General features: G+C 34.6%; 1 protein-coding gene across 2 annotated transcripts in view; it reads right to left on the bottom strand.

Annotated features, from left to right (window-relative positions):
• The window catches only part of LOC150097667 (1,5-anhydro-D-fructose reductase-like), a 74,981-nt gene that overhangs the window by 45,339 nt on the left and 11,655 nt on the right, over positions 1–17,987 (bottom strand). Inside the window, exon 2 of one of the 2 annotated variants that reach the window (XM_090407319.1) lies at positions 2,523–2,711. The exons of the other annotated variant lie outside the window; for it this stretch is intronic. Within the exon in view, the coding sequence (XP_090263445.1) occupies positions 2,523–2,711 (189 nt within the window). The remainder of the gene's footprint in view (positions 1–2,522; positions 2,712–17,987) is intronic. 2 annotated transcript variants of the gene reach the window in all.

Genomic DNA, 17,987 nt, shown 5'->3' with positions numbered 1-17,987 from the left:
CTCTCCTCCACACTCTTTCATATCTTGGGACAAGCTCTCCAGAATTCTCCCAGACCACATTGGTCCAGTCCCTGTTATTCACAATAAAGAGGAGATACACTTTGCTGTAAACAACCTAACCAGTCAAATTAAAAAAGCAATAAAGTCAGTCACCCAAACTACAGTCTTTCACCCTAGTGGTCTGATCCCCGAGGAAATCATAGATCTAATCAGATTGAAAAACAAAGCCAGAAAGAGCCCCACAAGATAAAACAACTCTGAATAATCTAAATATAGAGAAGTCCGTGAAGCGCTCCAAAAACATCGAAACCAAAATTGGAAATCCAAGCTGAGGAAGTTAAACCCAGAGGACAACTCCATCTGGAAATTATTGAGAACCCTCCGCACTAAAAGGCAACCTATATCCCCACAGACCAAGAAGGGAATAGCCCATACTGACAAGGAAAAGGCAGAGGCTCTGGTAGACAGCTTGGAAACTCAATGTATCCACAAGATTCACCGCCGAGTCAAGCATGCCATAACACAACAAAAGGATGACCCAGAACCTATCACACCCACTTCTCCAGCAGAAGTTATAAATATCATAACCTATTTGAACACCAATAAGGCTCCAGATCCAGATGGAATCACAAACAAAATAATCAAACTACTCCACAGAAAAGCCATTCTGCATCTAGTCAATATAATCAATGACATCCTCAGACTCAAGTATTTTCCCTTAACATGGAAGACGGCGGATATTACGTCAATCAAAAAGATTGGAAAGAACTCTCAGCTCCCCGAAAGCTACAGACCTATCAGTCTTCTGTCCAGCCTTGGAAAGGTTGCGGAAAAGTCATCCTTACAAGGCTTCAATCAGCAACGGATAAATTAGTTAGGTATAATTCCTAATGAGCAGTTCAAATTAAAAAAAAACCATAGCACCGTACAACAGATACACAGACTGGTCGAATTCATCACCAAAGGCTTCAACTGGAACCTCCACAGAGTTGCAGTCTTTATAGATGCTGAGAAGGCTTTTGATAAGGTGTGGCATCAGGGTCTTTTCTACAGGCTTATCACATTCAATATACCAACTAATTCAGTAAAAAATAATTCACGCATACCTCAAAGACAGATTCATGCAAGTCAAAATAAATAAAACTGTGTCAACCAGAAGCAGGAGATTCTGGCAGGTGTGCCGCAGGGCTCGCTCCTGCCCCCCCCCCTGCTTCTACATAGCTGATATCCCTCAAAATCCAAGTTCAACAATTACTGCGTTATATGCAGATGATACTGCATTATTAGCAAGATCTCTCAGCCCCGAACTAGCTATTAGAATACTCCAAAGCAGTATTCATACATTAGAGAAATGGTTGATGGACTGGAGGATCCAAGCAAACCCACAGAAGAGTTCAGCCATACTGTTCACTAGAAAGAAGTTTCAGACCAAGATTCCTTGGCAGAGCGAAGTCAAATATCTCAGCGTGATGCTCGACAAAAAACTACAATTCACCAGTCATATAAATTACATAAGCTCGAAGACATACAAAGTAATCGCACAACTCTATCCCATGATCAACAGAAGAAGCAAACTGGATACCCGGAACAAACTACTCATATACAGGATGGTAATACGCCCAGTCATCACTTACGCATCTCCTGCATGGAGCCACACCTAGAATACAAATATTCAAAAGCCTCAGAGAATACAGAATAAATACCTGAGAATGAGTTTGGATGCCCCATGGTTTATCAGAAACTCCCAGATTCACAGAGAAGTCAACATTCTCTACATCACATCCCTCCTCTATTACCTAGAAGAAAAGTTCTTCACCAAGAGAAACAATCATCCGAACCCGCTGATCAAGCAAGCTTCAGACTACAATGGAACAGAATTCTGCAAATACAAAAGATCCAAGTCAATTCTATGTTCAGCTGAACACAACTAATCTCACTGTCCTTCCAGGACGAGCTTAAAGCTCAATAATTCTCCATTCAAAGAACTTCCTTTTCAGACAAAGGGGAATATGAAAAGCATTTATGCTTCACCCATCAAATCAGTATCGTTATGCGTGCGATGGACAGCCGCATTACGCTAATAGCTCGCATCTCACTATGACGTGCTTATCCTTGCGCGCGTAGCAATATGACACTGTGGTAAAAACAGTGCTGTTAGCGCCCTTCGCCCTCCTAAGTGCTAGAAGATGGATTTTTATTATTTTTTATACAAAATAAGAGAATTGTATAGGATTGTTGATGATAAAATTAAATATTACAAGCAAATATAAATAAATAAATAAATATATTTATATATCGAGAAAAGCTGGGGGTGCTGCAGTTCCGCAGTGCCTATGCACGAGCCACTCCTGTAAGATTCAAACCTGCTTCTTTTAGATTTCGAAGCAACCTAATTCCAAAAGAAATTGTAATTTTTTACCGCTTCTGATGCTTAAGTAATTTCTTAAGGTTTATCGATTTCACATGAAAAAAAAAAAAAAAAACTAGAAAGATATTAAGATGTTGTTCATTTAACTACTTACTTTTGTGGTAATAAACAGATCCTCTCTTTTCACTTTGCCAATGTCCACGAACTTTTTTAGAGCTTTACCGATATCAATTTCATTATGGTAGACATAAGCAGTATCAAAATGCCTATATCCGGTTTCTAGAGCAGCTTCGATTATTTTTTCTACTTCACATATGACAGTACCTCGTACGTCTTGACCAATCTAAACAAAGTAGAATTTTTCTTTGCTTTTAAATTAAAAAAAAAAAAAAAAAAATATATATATATATATATATATATATATATATATATATCGTTTTATAGGGCACTATGGAATGTAAAGTTATACATCTACTTTGGATACTGAATAAAATAAGTTAATGCTCAAATAATTTCATTATGCATGGTGTAAAAATATAACTGCTAACAAGTCAAATTTGCATGTATTAATTGAATCGAATTCTGTTAACAATGAAATAATTTGCGGTGTGAAGCCTGAAATGTGTCTAGCAAGCCAAGTTGCTCTGTTATGTGTCAAATGGTAAATGTCAGATGCTCGTGAGTCTCATCTTCAAAAAGAAGTTTAAGCCAAAAGTGTTTTTTGGGCTTTCTTTTTCATCTGTGTCCGTTTAGTTGGTCTGTTGGGAACAAAAGCACTGAATCTGTGTAAAGGTAAATGTCTAAGTTGATGTCCCGACTATCTCAGCTGCATTTTTTTTTTGTTGTTTTTTTTCCTTAGGGGTCTTTGATGGCTTTATTCAAGAATGATGGTATTAGGAATTTCGAATATTTTTAAAAATATATACACTTAAAAATTTTAATTAATTACTTTTAAGTAAAACAGCATAACGATAATAAATTTACCAGCAACATTTTCGATACGAAATTCTGCAGTGCTTCAAAAAAGACTTATTATTTTTGTTTTGTTAGGATGCTTAAAATTAATATAATGGGCACATTTAAAGCATAACGAAACAATAAAAATAATATAATAATAAAGAGTACATTTAATGAGAGAAAATGGCAACCCCCCTCGTAATGTACAGATTCTTCACGATATATGGTATAGTCGTTTAAATATCCGAATAAAATCGTTAAAATATCATTATTATTATCATTTTAAATAATAATAATAATAATAATAATAATAATAATAATAATAATAATAATAATAATAATAATAATAATAATAATAATTATTATTATTATTATTTCAGTAATTAAACGATAGATAGAATTCACAATATTCTGACCACCTGTCGTTAGGTGGCATCAGTCCGAGTATTGTTGTTACACCTTCAGCCTTTTGTTTTTTGTGATTTTATTTATTTATTTTTTTTATTTATTATATGAACAACAGATTCCAAGTAGACCAGGCATACTTTTAGAAGAGAAAACGAAGCAGCAAATCATTACAGAATTAGTCAAAAATGTCTTATTCATATTTTCAGAAGAATTCTGGGATAAAGATAAACCGTAGGTGCCAATTTCTTGAACTGAGGAAATGATAAACTCAAGGTAATAAAAAAAAAAAATAATAATAAAAAAAACACGTGAGGCGCGCACGTGTATCCAGTTTAATATTTATTACTAAGTGCCATTTGAGCATTTTTTTATGGAACAGATCTCACGCGTTGTTTGTAAATAAGCCCTCGAACTATAAACATACAAGGAATTGTAGTTAATTCACACTGATGTAAGTAGATTCAAAATTTAATCTAACCTTTACAAATTAACGAAAATTTTATGCATTTCTTTAAGTATTTATTTTCATTTTTTTTAAAATTTGCATTTATTTTTTATGTCTTACCGAATTTTTTGTTCAATAGAAGTTTTACTTCAGAATAAATTTGGGCATAATGGAGACGAAAAAAATTATCCGTAGCTGCAAATAAAAAAAAAGAAAAGCGGCAGAAGAATTTGAAAAAGAGAAATAGAAAGGGCAGCTAACTAAATTTCTCAAAAAGTCTGTTTATCCACGTAACCTCTTAAATAAATTGATAAAATTTAAATTTAGATATTAAAAATTTGCGGGACATGGATACGATAACAGGGCGAACATGCGGGGAAAACAGCAGCGTTCAGAGATATATCGAATATTAACCCTTGAGCACTCTTTGTCCAGTGAGCAGCACACATTACATTGGATGTTCGTTGATGCTGCTCAAGTTAATACTGAAACAGTGTCTTTTTTTTTTTTTTTTAACTACTATACAAGAAATTTATAATGTCTTTAGTGCTTTGACTAAACGATGGGATATATTGAAAAAGTACTAAAACTGCACTTAAAACTTTACCTGATACTAGATGGGAAGCGAGGATTGATGCTATTCGTTCGCTTAGATATAATATTGGAGAGTGGAGAAATTTTAGGTTCTTTTGTGGAAATTTATAATATTCAAATTGACGACAATAGTACAAAATATGACGCATAAACGTTAGCTCTGAAAATTGAAGATTTTGGATTTTTATGTTCACTTATAATCTGTTATGAATTTTGTGTAGGATGAATGTAGTGAGTAAAAGAACCTGGTTGGCTGAGTGGTTAGCGTATCCGCTCTCCAGCCAAAAGGCTGTGGGATAGAATCCCGTTTGTGGTTGTCTGAAAATACTAGTGGTGGTGGCCAGTAGATAGCGTTGGTGTAGATGATGATAGTAGTTGCGGTTCGCTGTAGTGGATTGAGTAGTGGAAACGGACAATTGTGGAGTGGGTTCCCTCCCTCAATGAGTCTTTGGACTCCTTGGACATGTCACGTAATGAAAGAAAATCAAAACACAAATTTAAGTGAATCTATAAACACGCTAAATAATGTAATCGACTTTACTGAAGAATTTATAATAATAATAATAATAAGCTAACGCCTTTTATTTCCTTATAGGGAGCAGGCGAGGCCTTTAAACTCTGTCTAGCTTTTTGGAGTCCGGTAACCAATCAGAGATAGCTGGCCCATGTCTATCACTAATTACTGAAGAATTTAGATCGGATGAAAATTTTAATGTTGTACTTGAATCGGCAAAAGAGTTAGCATTAGATTTAGAAATTTCTCCTGAGTTCACAAGCAGTATATTAAGCAGACGTGGAAGAGATTGTTCTGTTATGAATGTTCGGACGAAGCGCCAGTTGATCCGTAATCTAACTTTAAAGTTACATTTTTTCTTCCAGTTGTGGACACTGTTATTTCTTTGGCTGAAAAGTTTAATCTCTTGACAAGACACGTTTAACATAATTCAATTTTTATCCAGTTTCAAGGAAATTTCTAATATGGATGAGGACACTTTAAGAAAACACTGTGATGATTTACAAGTTGCACTGACTGGTGGTGAAGAAAAATATTTGTGGCAGCGAATTATATAATGAAATACAAATTATATACATCATACAGAATAGTTACAGCTTAAACCCACTGAAATGATTTAGATAGTGTTTTTATGAATTTAACAATTTCTCTTCGAATATTTTTGACACTTCCAGTTTCAGTAGCAAGTGGCGAGCGATCATTTTCAAAACTGAAACTAATTAAAACATATATAAGATCTAGTATTTCATTCCATTGAAAAGACTGGTTAGACTGTCAATGATCGCAATAAAAGGGGATATCTGCGAGAAACTAGAAATAAGTGAAATTTTGGATGAATTTGCTTCCATAAAATCAAGAAAAGTAAACTTTTAAATCTTTTTTTCCCCCTCATACATTGCTTTTTCCATTAAAAATTAAACTATTCTTATCATTGTGCAATTTTTCTAGTTTGAACATCTCTAGTTATTACTGGCTATGAGCTGTTCTTACTTACAAATTCTGTAATTCTAGTCTATAAGCATTTTTGTATGTTTCGAGATTTTTGCTGTGATGTTAATATATGTATTTTTCAAAATACATATATTAACTGAAAAAGTGTACAGTTTTACATAAAAATATATGTGTTTTGAGTTTTTAACCTTTGAATTTTAACTACATTTTTAAAAAAGTAAGGCACTCAACTTAAATTTGCATCGGGGCGCCAGGACCCTTAGAGCTGGCACTAAGTGTCCTTAGCCCGATGGAGGTAGTTCACTGACTTACTTCTAGTAGAAATGTGCTACTATACAACAGAAGGATAATATTTCACTTCTTTCTCACTAGTTCATTCTCTTCCCATAAAAAAAAATTTTTTTTTTTGAACGAGCTCTTGATAAAGTAAAATATTATACACCTCTACAGAGTTCAGGACTCATCTTGGGAGGTCACTCTAGCTAAATTCCACTACAAGTCCGCCTAGCTCCATTCTACTCATTAAACGTAGTTTGGTTTTGTTAATTTTGTTAAAAGTCTTCTCTGTTATGTCTGTTTCGCAGAAGGCAAATCGCCAGTTTCCGAGATTGAAAAAGTCCCACCACCGTCATAAATTAGTTAACTTGCCTTCAATTGACAAAGCTCTGTGAATGGGCTAAGGGTTAGATAATCCTGGAGCCCTGCTTTAGAAACAAAACATGGAACTTTGTCAAATCATTTCACGTTTCCAAACAGTAATGCGGTGGTCTCTCATTGGAAGAATAATTCCTCTACCTCATGACAAACATCCATGCCGCAGAGGAATTCCAACCAGTTTGTTTGAGAGAGAAGACATAATCCACTCGATCAAACAGTCTGGGTATAAATAATGATTATTATTAGAAGATCAGCAATAATTGATCTGCCATCAACGACTTGCTAGCAAAACAGGTTATCATTAACGTTGGTAGAGCAGTTAGACATTAGAAGCGAAGGGAAAAATCTACTTGTTGACATTTCACATAACGTGTATGAATAGTATTTTATATATCAGTGAAATGGGTCCGTTTTACTAAGCAATAGCATCTGCAGTCATAGAAAGATTGTTTCAAACTGATAAACCTCTGAATCCAGGAGGTGGAACTGATATTGTTTACTAATTGAATGTTTCTTTTTTATTTTATTCTGAAACTTCCTAGTACAAAGGGGAAAAACAAGTGATAATCGTATCTAACTTGAATATATGGTTTGCTTCCCCTGATTACTTGAACGCTTAACTGGCTTGTTAAAAACTAAACAAATCCCTTTCTCCCTCATTAACCTTGGAAAATACCTCGGTAACAATTCTCCTGCTCACAATTGGCTTTTGATAATCAAACTGGTTTCCACATCATTTAGAGTGATGTCCAAAGGTGAAATGATGGATAAGATAATGCCGAGTGATGTAGTTTTACATTGAGGACAATCATCGTGTGACAGAGCCTTATCAAATTGTGATATCCAAGTGGTGATGACATGTTATTCTGTTGAGATTGCAAAGAACACCCGCGAGCAACTTTATCGTATACTTAGATAGTTTATTGAAATAGCTCATTGAAATTGAATCGAGAACAATCACATTGAACTTAGTAAATGACTTCCAACTCTTCCTTCTTGACATTACCTTATGCTCACATGTATATTTTAATATTTAAAGTGTCTCACTTGTAGATTCAGCAAAATTCGAAATAATGACTACTTTTCTTTAAGGAACAACGCCATAATAATGAATCAATTGATAATCAAAGAAAAAAAGTGATAATCGTATCTCACTTGAATATATGGCTTGTTAGAAGTGTGGCATTCTTAGAAGTGTCACTATAAGAATATCACGTAACATGAAAATAAATAAATCACTGCTTAGTAATATTTAAATCCTGATTACTTTATAGCCACATCTAGTGTTACTAAATGTCAGGAAGAGACAATAAAATTATTCCCTCTTTAATACTAAAGCATGTCACGAATTGAAATGCACTACGATACTCCTTCACAGTGAGAATGTCTAGAGTCGCCTTTTTTATTTTATATATATATATTTCTCCCACCAAGGAAATGTTGTAAATCTATAGCATTTGTACTATTGGTGGACCAAGGTTTGTTATTTTTTCTGTTCATTTTTTTACATAGTTCGGAAAACTTGTTCCGGAGACTACCCTACAGGCTTCCAATAAGCGAAGGTCTTACACTGGATGATGAAATTCATTCCCCCCCCCACACACACACCTAAAGATAATCACAAACATCCATATCCATAAAGGGATTCGAACCGAAGCTTGTGAGTTGAACAGCGAATAGTTGAATAGTGAATAAAATAAAAATTCAAATAACGTTTATTTGCCAAAGTGAGTAGGCAGAGTTCTTTTAACTTTTTGAAGACAGATGGACATCCAGTCTCCATCCTTCAGCCAGCTTTGACTGATAAGCGAGACCAAGCTATCAATGAACCAAGATTTCGAGAGTAAAATTAAAAAGTAAAATTAATAAACATGTACGTCACTGATCCCTTTTATAATAGAAGTATAGGATAGATGAACTGGCGCACCCAATACAGGAATATTTGGTACACTTCATTGCATGCCATTGTACAATGAACTATTTATACACGTTGTGGAAATGTGTTTATAAGTATAATGTGTTGATATAATTGTATTTTTCTTAAAAAGAAAGGGGAGTTTCTATTAAATTAGTTGGCGAGATTAAAAAAGACAAAAACTTGCTTATCATTCTCAACCATATGTCTGAAGAAGGAAAAACAGTCCCATTTAAAGGGATTTCCAAATGGGCAGTTGATTAAAACTTTGGTATTACTTTAAATCCTATTTTCTAATGCAAACATGGTAAAGGTAATTTAACACCATCCATTTTATACGGTATGCTAATTTTTAGCCTATAAGAATTTTGTTTGTTGTTGTTATGTTCCATCGAGTCGTTTTCGACTCCTGGTGATCCTATGAGCATACATTCTCTATTCAGATCTGTCCCTGGCCATATCATTCAGAATTTCCAAGCGCATTCCAGTTGCTTCTTTAACTCCATCCACCCATCTAATTCTTGGTCTTCCTCTTCTCCTACTTCCATCAACTTTAGCATGCATCATCATCTTCTCCAGACAGTCATTTGCACGCATAATATGTCCGAAGTATGATAATTTTGCTTGATGATCATAGCTTCGAGGAGCAATCTGGCTTTATTCTGTCTATCACTGATTTATTGGTTTGCTTTGCAGTTCATGGTATTCTTAGTAAGCGTCTCCAAACCCATAATTCAAATGCATCTATCTTCCTTCTTTCACTCTTTCTCAGGGTTCAACTTTCACATCCATACAGTACCACAGGGAATACCATTGTTTCACGATTCTGATTTTTGTTGTAAGACTAATATCTTTATCTATTTATAAGAATTTATTTATGTTATAAGAATTTACTAAGCATTAAATTATAGTGATGATTGTCATTATAACCTTAATAGGAACAGCCATCTTACGATGACAAAAGCAGTTCACTGCTACAGTTCGTTACAGTTCATTCACGTGAAAACCAGTTACGGTTCGCTGTGTCGAGCATATAATAAAATCCGCCAATTCAAATGATTATGTTTTAATGCGGAACTTTTTTTTATTTAATTTTTGAATGATTACTCTCACTGTGACAAGAATGTAGACAAATTATTACCGGTAAGGATACCTTATTTCTATCTTTTTGAATCTGTACGATTGAGACGCCTACCATATCGCTCCTCCCCCCCCCCCGTTTTTTTTTTTAACGAAACGAGCCACAGGTAAACAGCACAACCGAGTACATGACATATAATGTGCACAGCACCTTAAAACCATGACCGGATGTTGATGTCTCGTGCTCATTCAAAAAATAGAACAACCAACATTTTTTCGCTTGTCAGGTGGTATCACTAAATTTAAGTTGGATGCCAGCTTGAAGTTTGATACATAACTAGCAGTTTGTAGCAGCAAAAAAGCTGCTACTTTGTGTATAATTCTGTAGGGATATAATGCATTACTGCTACTATTTTCTTGTGTGGCACTTTCGCAGCCAGAGTTTTCGATTCAGTGATAACCTTCCTTCGTAAGATGCTTTGTTTACATCACAATTTTAATTACTGGAAAAGTAGTTTTTATTATTTTTTTATTATTATAAAGATATTTCAGTTTTTTTTTTTTTTTTTTTTTTACATCAGGAGAGGGAAAGGTTAAGATTGAGTCGTTGAATATTTTATAGTAATTTAAAATGTAAGTTTCATGAATTGCTGATGTTTTTAACAAGTGCAGAGTGCGTATTTATTTGTTTATTTATTTAAGGAAAATCACTTATATGACTATATAGCCGAATGTTAACTTAGAATGTAATTAATTTATTTTAATATCGTAGTGGAAGACTTCGTTTGTGAGGTATCTCAGAATTTGCGGAAGATTAAAAAAAAAAAAAAAAAACTTTATTTTTAAACTCTAATCGTTAGTAGTGACAATAATACAATTACGTTCAGATTCAAATCTGTTGCTTTTCCTGCCATCTATGAACCAAAGAAAGAAGTGCAACTTTCGTGCAAATTATTATAATACTTATGACTAGTGGCAAATAGTTGGTTGTAAAAGAACGCCACCTACTCTCTTTATGGAATGAAAAAGCATGAGATGATTTATTTATTTTTTATAAGAATTTTTACAATGTATATATATTTCAAATGTATTGATGTTTCTTCTGAATATAACTTATCTACAATATCATTTTCAGTCGAACTTACTGCAAGTGCATATAATCATTCTTGTGACAAACTGGACTGGAATTTTTAATTTCAGTTGGGACCTAAAATTAATTTGAAGGAACTGTCACAGGCTGTGTTAGAAAAAAACTTTCATCACTAAGTATAAATTTGGAAAGAATAATTCCATATTACTTTTAGAAGATGCAGTGTATCCTAGCAGCAGAGCTTCTGGCTCCAAAATGCTAGATTGCTGGAAGAAAGCCATAGGTTCGATTTTAGTCTAATCTAGAACTGTTAATAGGTTTTTTACAGCCAGTTCTCAAGTAAATAATCTTTGAAACAATCAAGTAGACTTCTTTTTAGTAGACGCGGGCATTAACCTCGCATCTCAGAAAAATCTACTGTAGTTCACACTGTTTCAGACAATATTACCAATAAGGATTTAGGAACACGAAATAGCTACAGTGCCTGATATGCTCTCATTCCAAAGTCATCAAAATCGTCAGTAGCCCATGAACTTTATTTCTTTTTTAGAATACATTTCTAAATGTACGAGTATTTCTAAATGCATTTTCTTTAGAAATGTTTCTAAATACATTTCTAAAGAAGATCGTATTTTTATTTTGTGAAGGTGATAAATTGTATATGGAAATAAATAACAGAATAATGAAAGCCAGAATGGTGTAGAGTCAGCACAATAAATTTATATGGAATAAAAGAGAAATGAGTCAACTCTAAACTAGCAGTATACAAAGGTAGTTAACCCAATCTAACTTATGAATCTGAGAATTGGGTTAAAAAAAAACAGTCAGTTAAAGAATACAGACCATAGATATGACAATTCTGAGGAAAATTAGAGAAGTGAATGAATGATATAAATATCAAAATCATATTTAAAAATATTAGAAAGGAACTTGATATTATTGATTATCAAGAATCTGTAAGTCAAACTAATCCGAGATGGTACTGCTACTTCAATAGAATGGGGGAGAGGAATAAAAGACTGCTGTTAGTGTCAGGATGGCAGGAAAATAACCAGAGGAAGACCAAGATTTAGTTGGATTGATGCAGTTAATAGGGACTCAGAAGGCCTAAACGCAATTTGCTTTTAGATGACAGGAGTAGGGTTTCAAAACGTCAAGCTAAGATTTGACAATATTGCAAACGAAATCTGACAAAATAATAATAATAATAATAATTTGGAAGAAAGACGTTGACAGAAAACTAATAATAATGTAAAATTATAAATGTAGTACTCATAGTATCCTACAGGAATATTGGAGTACATAACCGAAACTAATAACGATGGTGATATTTCTTTCTTTCACTGTAAAAATTTACTTTGCACTGTAATTTCATTGCAATGTTAATATAATATTCAGTTTCTTGTAATTATTTTGGATGAGAAGTTATGAAGACAAAAAAAAAAGCATTTGACTCATGAAAACAAAAGGATGGATTCCATCCAGGTGTTGGATATTTAGATAGTAATGCATCCGTAAAATGTGAAAATAAGCTTCTTCTGTTTAGCGGTTGTCTACCGCCAGATCGTCTCGTGATGTCTGTACGAACAACTGAAAATCGAAGTTCAGCCATCGTTCCTCGTCTGCCCCATCACCCCGCGCAATGGATTTTCTAGAGGTGAATGTAGACTGGTTACTTTGGTAAATCTGTCTTAGCGAACTGTGTCTCAGCAGCCACGTGTTGTCAGAAATGATGACCTTGAAAATAATCGTAGTTTCGACAGTAATCTCTTCAGACTCTGTAAAGAGAAAATTCCTTGTATGGCGAACTGAAAGCAACTTGTACCAGTTTTAAAAGTATAATTTGTATCACCCACCCATACAAATAATTTAGGCATTCTTCATATGGCATTAAATAGTCGCTTTTAGATGACAGCAGTAGGATTTCGGGCATAAATCTTCGAAACGGAAAAACTTAGCATTAGCTATGCAGTATGCTATCAATCACAGATCCTTTTCTAGAACAATTGCAGTCAATCATTACCTGTCAACTTGTTGTCTGGTGGAAATGTGTTCGAGCCCATAACCAAGTTTATTTATGCAAAGTTTTGTTTTTTTATTCAGATTACTTTTTTTTCTGTGTTATTACGTAAACAAGGTAGGAAATGGGCATGAACAGTGCAGGATTATTTCGATAATCATGACACGTACTGGCTGAGATTAATCTCCCAAGAGAGGGATTAAAATAACCGATGACTCCGCCTAGTGAATAACTGGCGAATGAAAAATATATAGTAGTACTTTTATTATTATTATTATTATTATTATTATTATTATCAGCATCAAACCTCCATGGAATTAAAAGACTCATCACGGGAGATCCCACTGTCACACTCATAGTTTATCATACCACGTCATAAATATGTTCACCGTCTCCGCATTCACCGCACTTTCGGGCAATGCAATCCAATCACTGACCACTCTCCATGCAAAGAAACTCTGCTCCTCAATTCCTTGCTTACACTTTCCTTATACAACTTCCAGGGATGATTTCTTGTTCTCTCCCTCTCTTAGCCCATTCTATACACATTAATCTGGTAATAACCAGTTAACAACTTATGTCTCAACCATATCTTCCCCCATTCTCCCTCCATTGACTAGTTTCTGCAACTTAGATTTTTGCAATGGATTTCCTCAATGTCTTCATACTCAACATTCCAAAGACCAGAAACCACCTTAGTCAATCGTATGTGTACCCTTTCCAATACATCTTTTTTTTTTTAATATCTTCATTTTTAAAACAAGGTGACCAAATCTGTGCACAGTAATCCACATGTGGCCTGATCAAAGCCTTAAATAATTGAACGATAACATCTTTGCCTCTGCAAGTCAGTGTCCTCTCCATCATTCCCATTATCTGCTGTGCTGTCCTCAAAATTTTAGCAATATATCACCGAAATGTTAGGTTTTGTTCACAATCACTCCCAGATCTTTCATTTCTTCTACTTCCCCCCGAGATAAATCCGCCAATTTTGTACTCTCCATTCCATCTTTGCTTCTCAAATTCCAAAACCTTACACGTCACATTGAAATGATAAAACCCTCATTTTTCTACTCAGCCAGTGCATTTAAATCCTCTTGCAAAGCCACGGCATCCGCTCTACTCTCGACAGTTCTCCTCAATTTTGACCATCTGCATATCACCATTTAGGCCTCTGCCAATATCATTAACATAAAAAATAAACAGCAACGGACTTAAAACAAATCCTTGGGATACACCACTAGTAACCTTCCTCTTCTGGAATATCGCTCTTCCATACACGACCCGCTGATACCTACCAGACAGCCAATCTCCAATCCAGCGAACTAATCTACTGTTCATCCCCATCCATTCCAATTAAATTACCAGCATGCCATGTGGTAATGTCTCAAAATCCCTTACAAAATCTAAATATACCACCGTATATGCATCACCTTTGCATTTGTCACCTTGTTATAATAATACGCAGATTGCTGAAACACGATCTTCCTCTATTAAACCTATGATGACCATCAAAGAGTATTTTCTGCTGTTAATTCAATTCTGAATCTTAGTCCTAACTAATTTCTCTAGCACTTCAACCACAACTCCAGACACACAGACTGGCCTATAATTCAAAGCCTCAATCTTATCGCATCCCTTATGAATCGGAACAATGTTAGGACTTGATTGTATTTATTTATTCATATGGTCAAATACAGCAAAAATAGGGCTATTAATATCTATTATAAATCAAGTTTTAAATTGGACAACAATTACACTGCTCACTTTGTAGACTTGTGTAATTCCACTATTTCCTCCGAGAAATGAGAAATTGGACAGGACCCACTATATAAGACATTAGGACTTGATAATCTCTTGTTTATCCAATTCATCATATTTCTCTTGCTCACTTACTAACAATTACTCCTCCCTTTCCACTGCATTCAAGTTCTGCATGATGTCTCATTCACAAGAATGAAATACTTTTATAAATTGCTCATTAAATATTTAAACTATATTCTCTACAGCGGTTATCTTTGCCCCATTTTCACCAATCAATGTCATTTCTCCATAATCTTTTTTTTTTCTGTTGGCCACATATTGAAGAACTTCCTAGGTTTTTTTTTTTTTTTTAGCTTCATTAAATAACTGCTGCTCGTACTCTTCCATAATACCTTCTTCCAGATTGCATAACTTACTTCTTGATTCGTCCATTTCACAGTTTCACTATTTAATCTCTTCACCTTTGGAATACTTCTTCCATCATATAGTTCTTGATTAGGGCCCAAACAACACTGATATCCTTTTAACTAGTTCTTGCTAACCAGGTTAATTTGCCTATACATTTCCTTCTCACCACCCTCCACATTACCAGGTCTGTAGCAACACCCAACTAAATATTTCATTCTGTTCACCTCTGCTCTACACCATACTGCCTCAAAACGATTTGTCCCTTGCAAATCCACCTTAGTTGGCCACAACTCATCTGTTGCCATCAACAGTCTCCTCCATTTTTTCTCTGTCTGTCTTCACGAAAAATATCATATATGTCCATCTCTGTTCCTGTCAGGAGGTCTTCCTCATCTGACCGTATCTCGCTTATACCAACAATTTTGTAAAGAATAAATTCAGTCAATGCAACAATTTCGTTCCCTTATTTCGAATACTTCTGGCATTAGTAAACGAACATAACAAAGCATTTCTGGTTCTACAAGTGTATGGCATCACTTGTCAGATGTGACTCCTCGATACCTCACCCAGCCTCTTCCTCTATATTATATTACCACTGATTCTACAACTTTCCTCACATCCAAACTTGTTTGTCGTTGATTTAAGCGAAAATGCATTATTATTATTATTATTATTATAAACTAATTATTGCATGCTATTGCGTGATAGTTTTTATGAGTCTTAAGTATTAATTTTATTAAATCAGTTCATTCGCTTGAGTTATTTCATGTCGATGGAGTTAATGACTAACACGTGCTATTCGCTTAAGGAAGAAGCGCCGAAATATGCTGTTTGATTCATTAAATCCAATTAAACGGCATCTTGGACACTAACATTTTTCGCGACTAAAATTTCTATTTGGTTGTTTTGAGATAAAATTGTTAATCATAATTAATATGAATAATAATATGGCATTAAAAGATACTATTTTCTTGATATTTTACAAGGTCACCGCAAAATCCACGTGATCGTAATTTTCTGGGAAACGCGATTTTTTTTTTTTTTTTCCCCAGTTAAATAGGCTGACCATACGTACCGTTTTTTTCCATATATTCCGGCTGTCCGTCGTTTTAATAAAAATGTCAGTTTTGTCCCGTTTTTAGTTAAAAACTATACATATACTTTAATATTGGTCGATCATAAATTATTATTCATAACCTATAATTGTATATCAATATCATGGATATCAGTAATTTGTATAACCATGGAGTCGCATTGTTCGATACTAAATATCGATATCTGCAGTGATTTTTTCAGAGAAAATAAAACATACTGTACATGTTGGCAACACTTGCGCGGCGTCTGTTCTGCTGTAGACTGTTTTTGTTTTGCCTGTAAGCCAACTGGTGGTGAGTTAGCCGATCTCATACGGAGGTAGCAGGGTTTTTTCTCCCGGAAACTCTGAAGAGCCGATTTGTCTGTATGCGGGATGCATACAGACAAATCGGCTCTTCAGAACACACGCAATTTACATACATAGCATACTAGTTGTGGTGGAGGTGAGCAGTAGATGGCGTTGATGGAGATGATTCGTAGTAGAGGTTCGGTGTAGTGGTTGAGACAGTTATATCAGTTGAGACAGTTGTAGGTGTCCTCCCGCGATGAGTCTTCAGACTCCTTGGAGGTGTCAGGAATAATAATAATAATAATAATAATATTTTTAAAAGTTTTAAGTCTTATTTTTTAAAACTTTAAGTCTATCCTTGCAATGTCAAAGAGGCGAAACTGAAGTTTTAATGACGATCTCCAGAAAGAATTCAAATTGATTAAACTGATCAAGCTATGTAGTGATGGAACAAAAGTGGTATGACAACACTGTAATGTCCATTTTTCCGTTGCTCATGGAAGCAGAAGTGACATATCAACCAACATCTATGTAGCCAGAAACATAAGGATGCTGAAAAGATGATAATCGCGAAAGCGATAAAATTGCAGCAAGTGAAGCTCCTGTTGCTTATCATATTGTGCGTCACGGCCAAAGTTTTCGTACAAATGACTGCTTTTCGAATTGATAAATAAAATTTATAAACTAAAATTTTCTTCAGCATGTAATCAGAATATTCGGCTACAGAAGTAGCCATGAACATTGAAAATCTTGTAAACAATTTAGAGTCCAGAAAAGTGAAGTGTTTTTAACTACTGATATCAAAAAACAACTAAAAATGTTAGTAGATTCAGAAGAAATTAATGAGGCTAAGTTTTTTGAGGTAGTTGAGAATTTCTATGAAATCAGCTAGAATATGTCAACAAGTGGGAGTGCAGTTTAAGAAACACTGAGAAGTTCAAGTGGGTGCTACTAAGGAAGACACCTGAATGGAAAGAAATACAGGACAGCCTGAACAAGGAACTCATCACACGCACAGAAACAGAAGAAACTCATGTACTCGATCAGTGGACTCTCATAATATCTATAATTGTGAGGCAGTTGGATACATAGAATAAAGAAAACATTCCTGTAATCTGATAGATGGGTACATTTTTTTTTCTGAAATGAGCGAAAAACGCGTAGACTTTCAAGCCTTTTGTAATATTGTAGAGTTAATTCTTTGTCTTCCAGGAAGTACAGCACCAGTTGAGAGAATATTTTCTGTTATGAACAGTATGTGGTCAAAGGAGAAATCTAGATTAAGTTGAGACAATGAGGGCTATGTCAGTTGTAAGACAAAATTGTGTCATGTATTGTGAGAAGTTTTATGATAAGGTGTTGAAAGACCGAAATTTTCTGCGCAAGATCACTTCATCGGAGAATTATTCATTTCACGATCGTGGTGAAATAC

The sequence above is a fragment of the Typopeltis vanoorti genome, chromosome 17 (assembly GCF_054136105.1).
Source record: "Typopeltis vanoorti isolate ZY-2024b chromosome 17, IOZ_Tvanoo_1.0, whole genome shotgun sequence".
Lineage (NCBI taxonomy): Eukaryota > Metazoa > Arthropoda > Arachnida > Uropygi > Thelyphonidae > Typopeltis > Typopeltis vanoorti.
The sequence above is the reverse complement of the archived record's forward strand: the minus strand, read 5'-3'. Positions and strand labels throughout refer to the sequence as shown.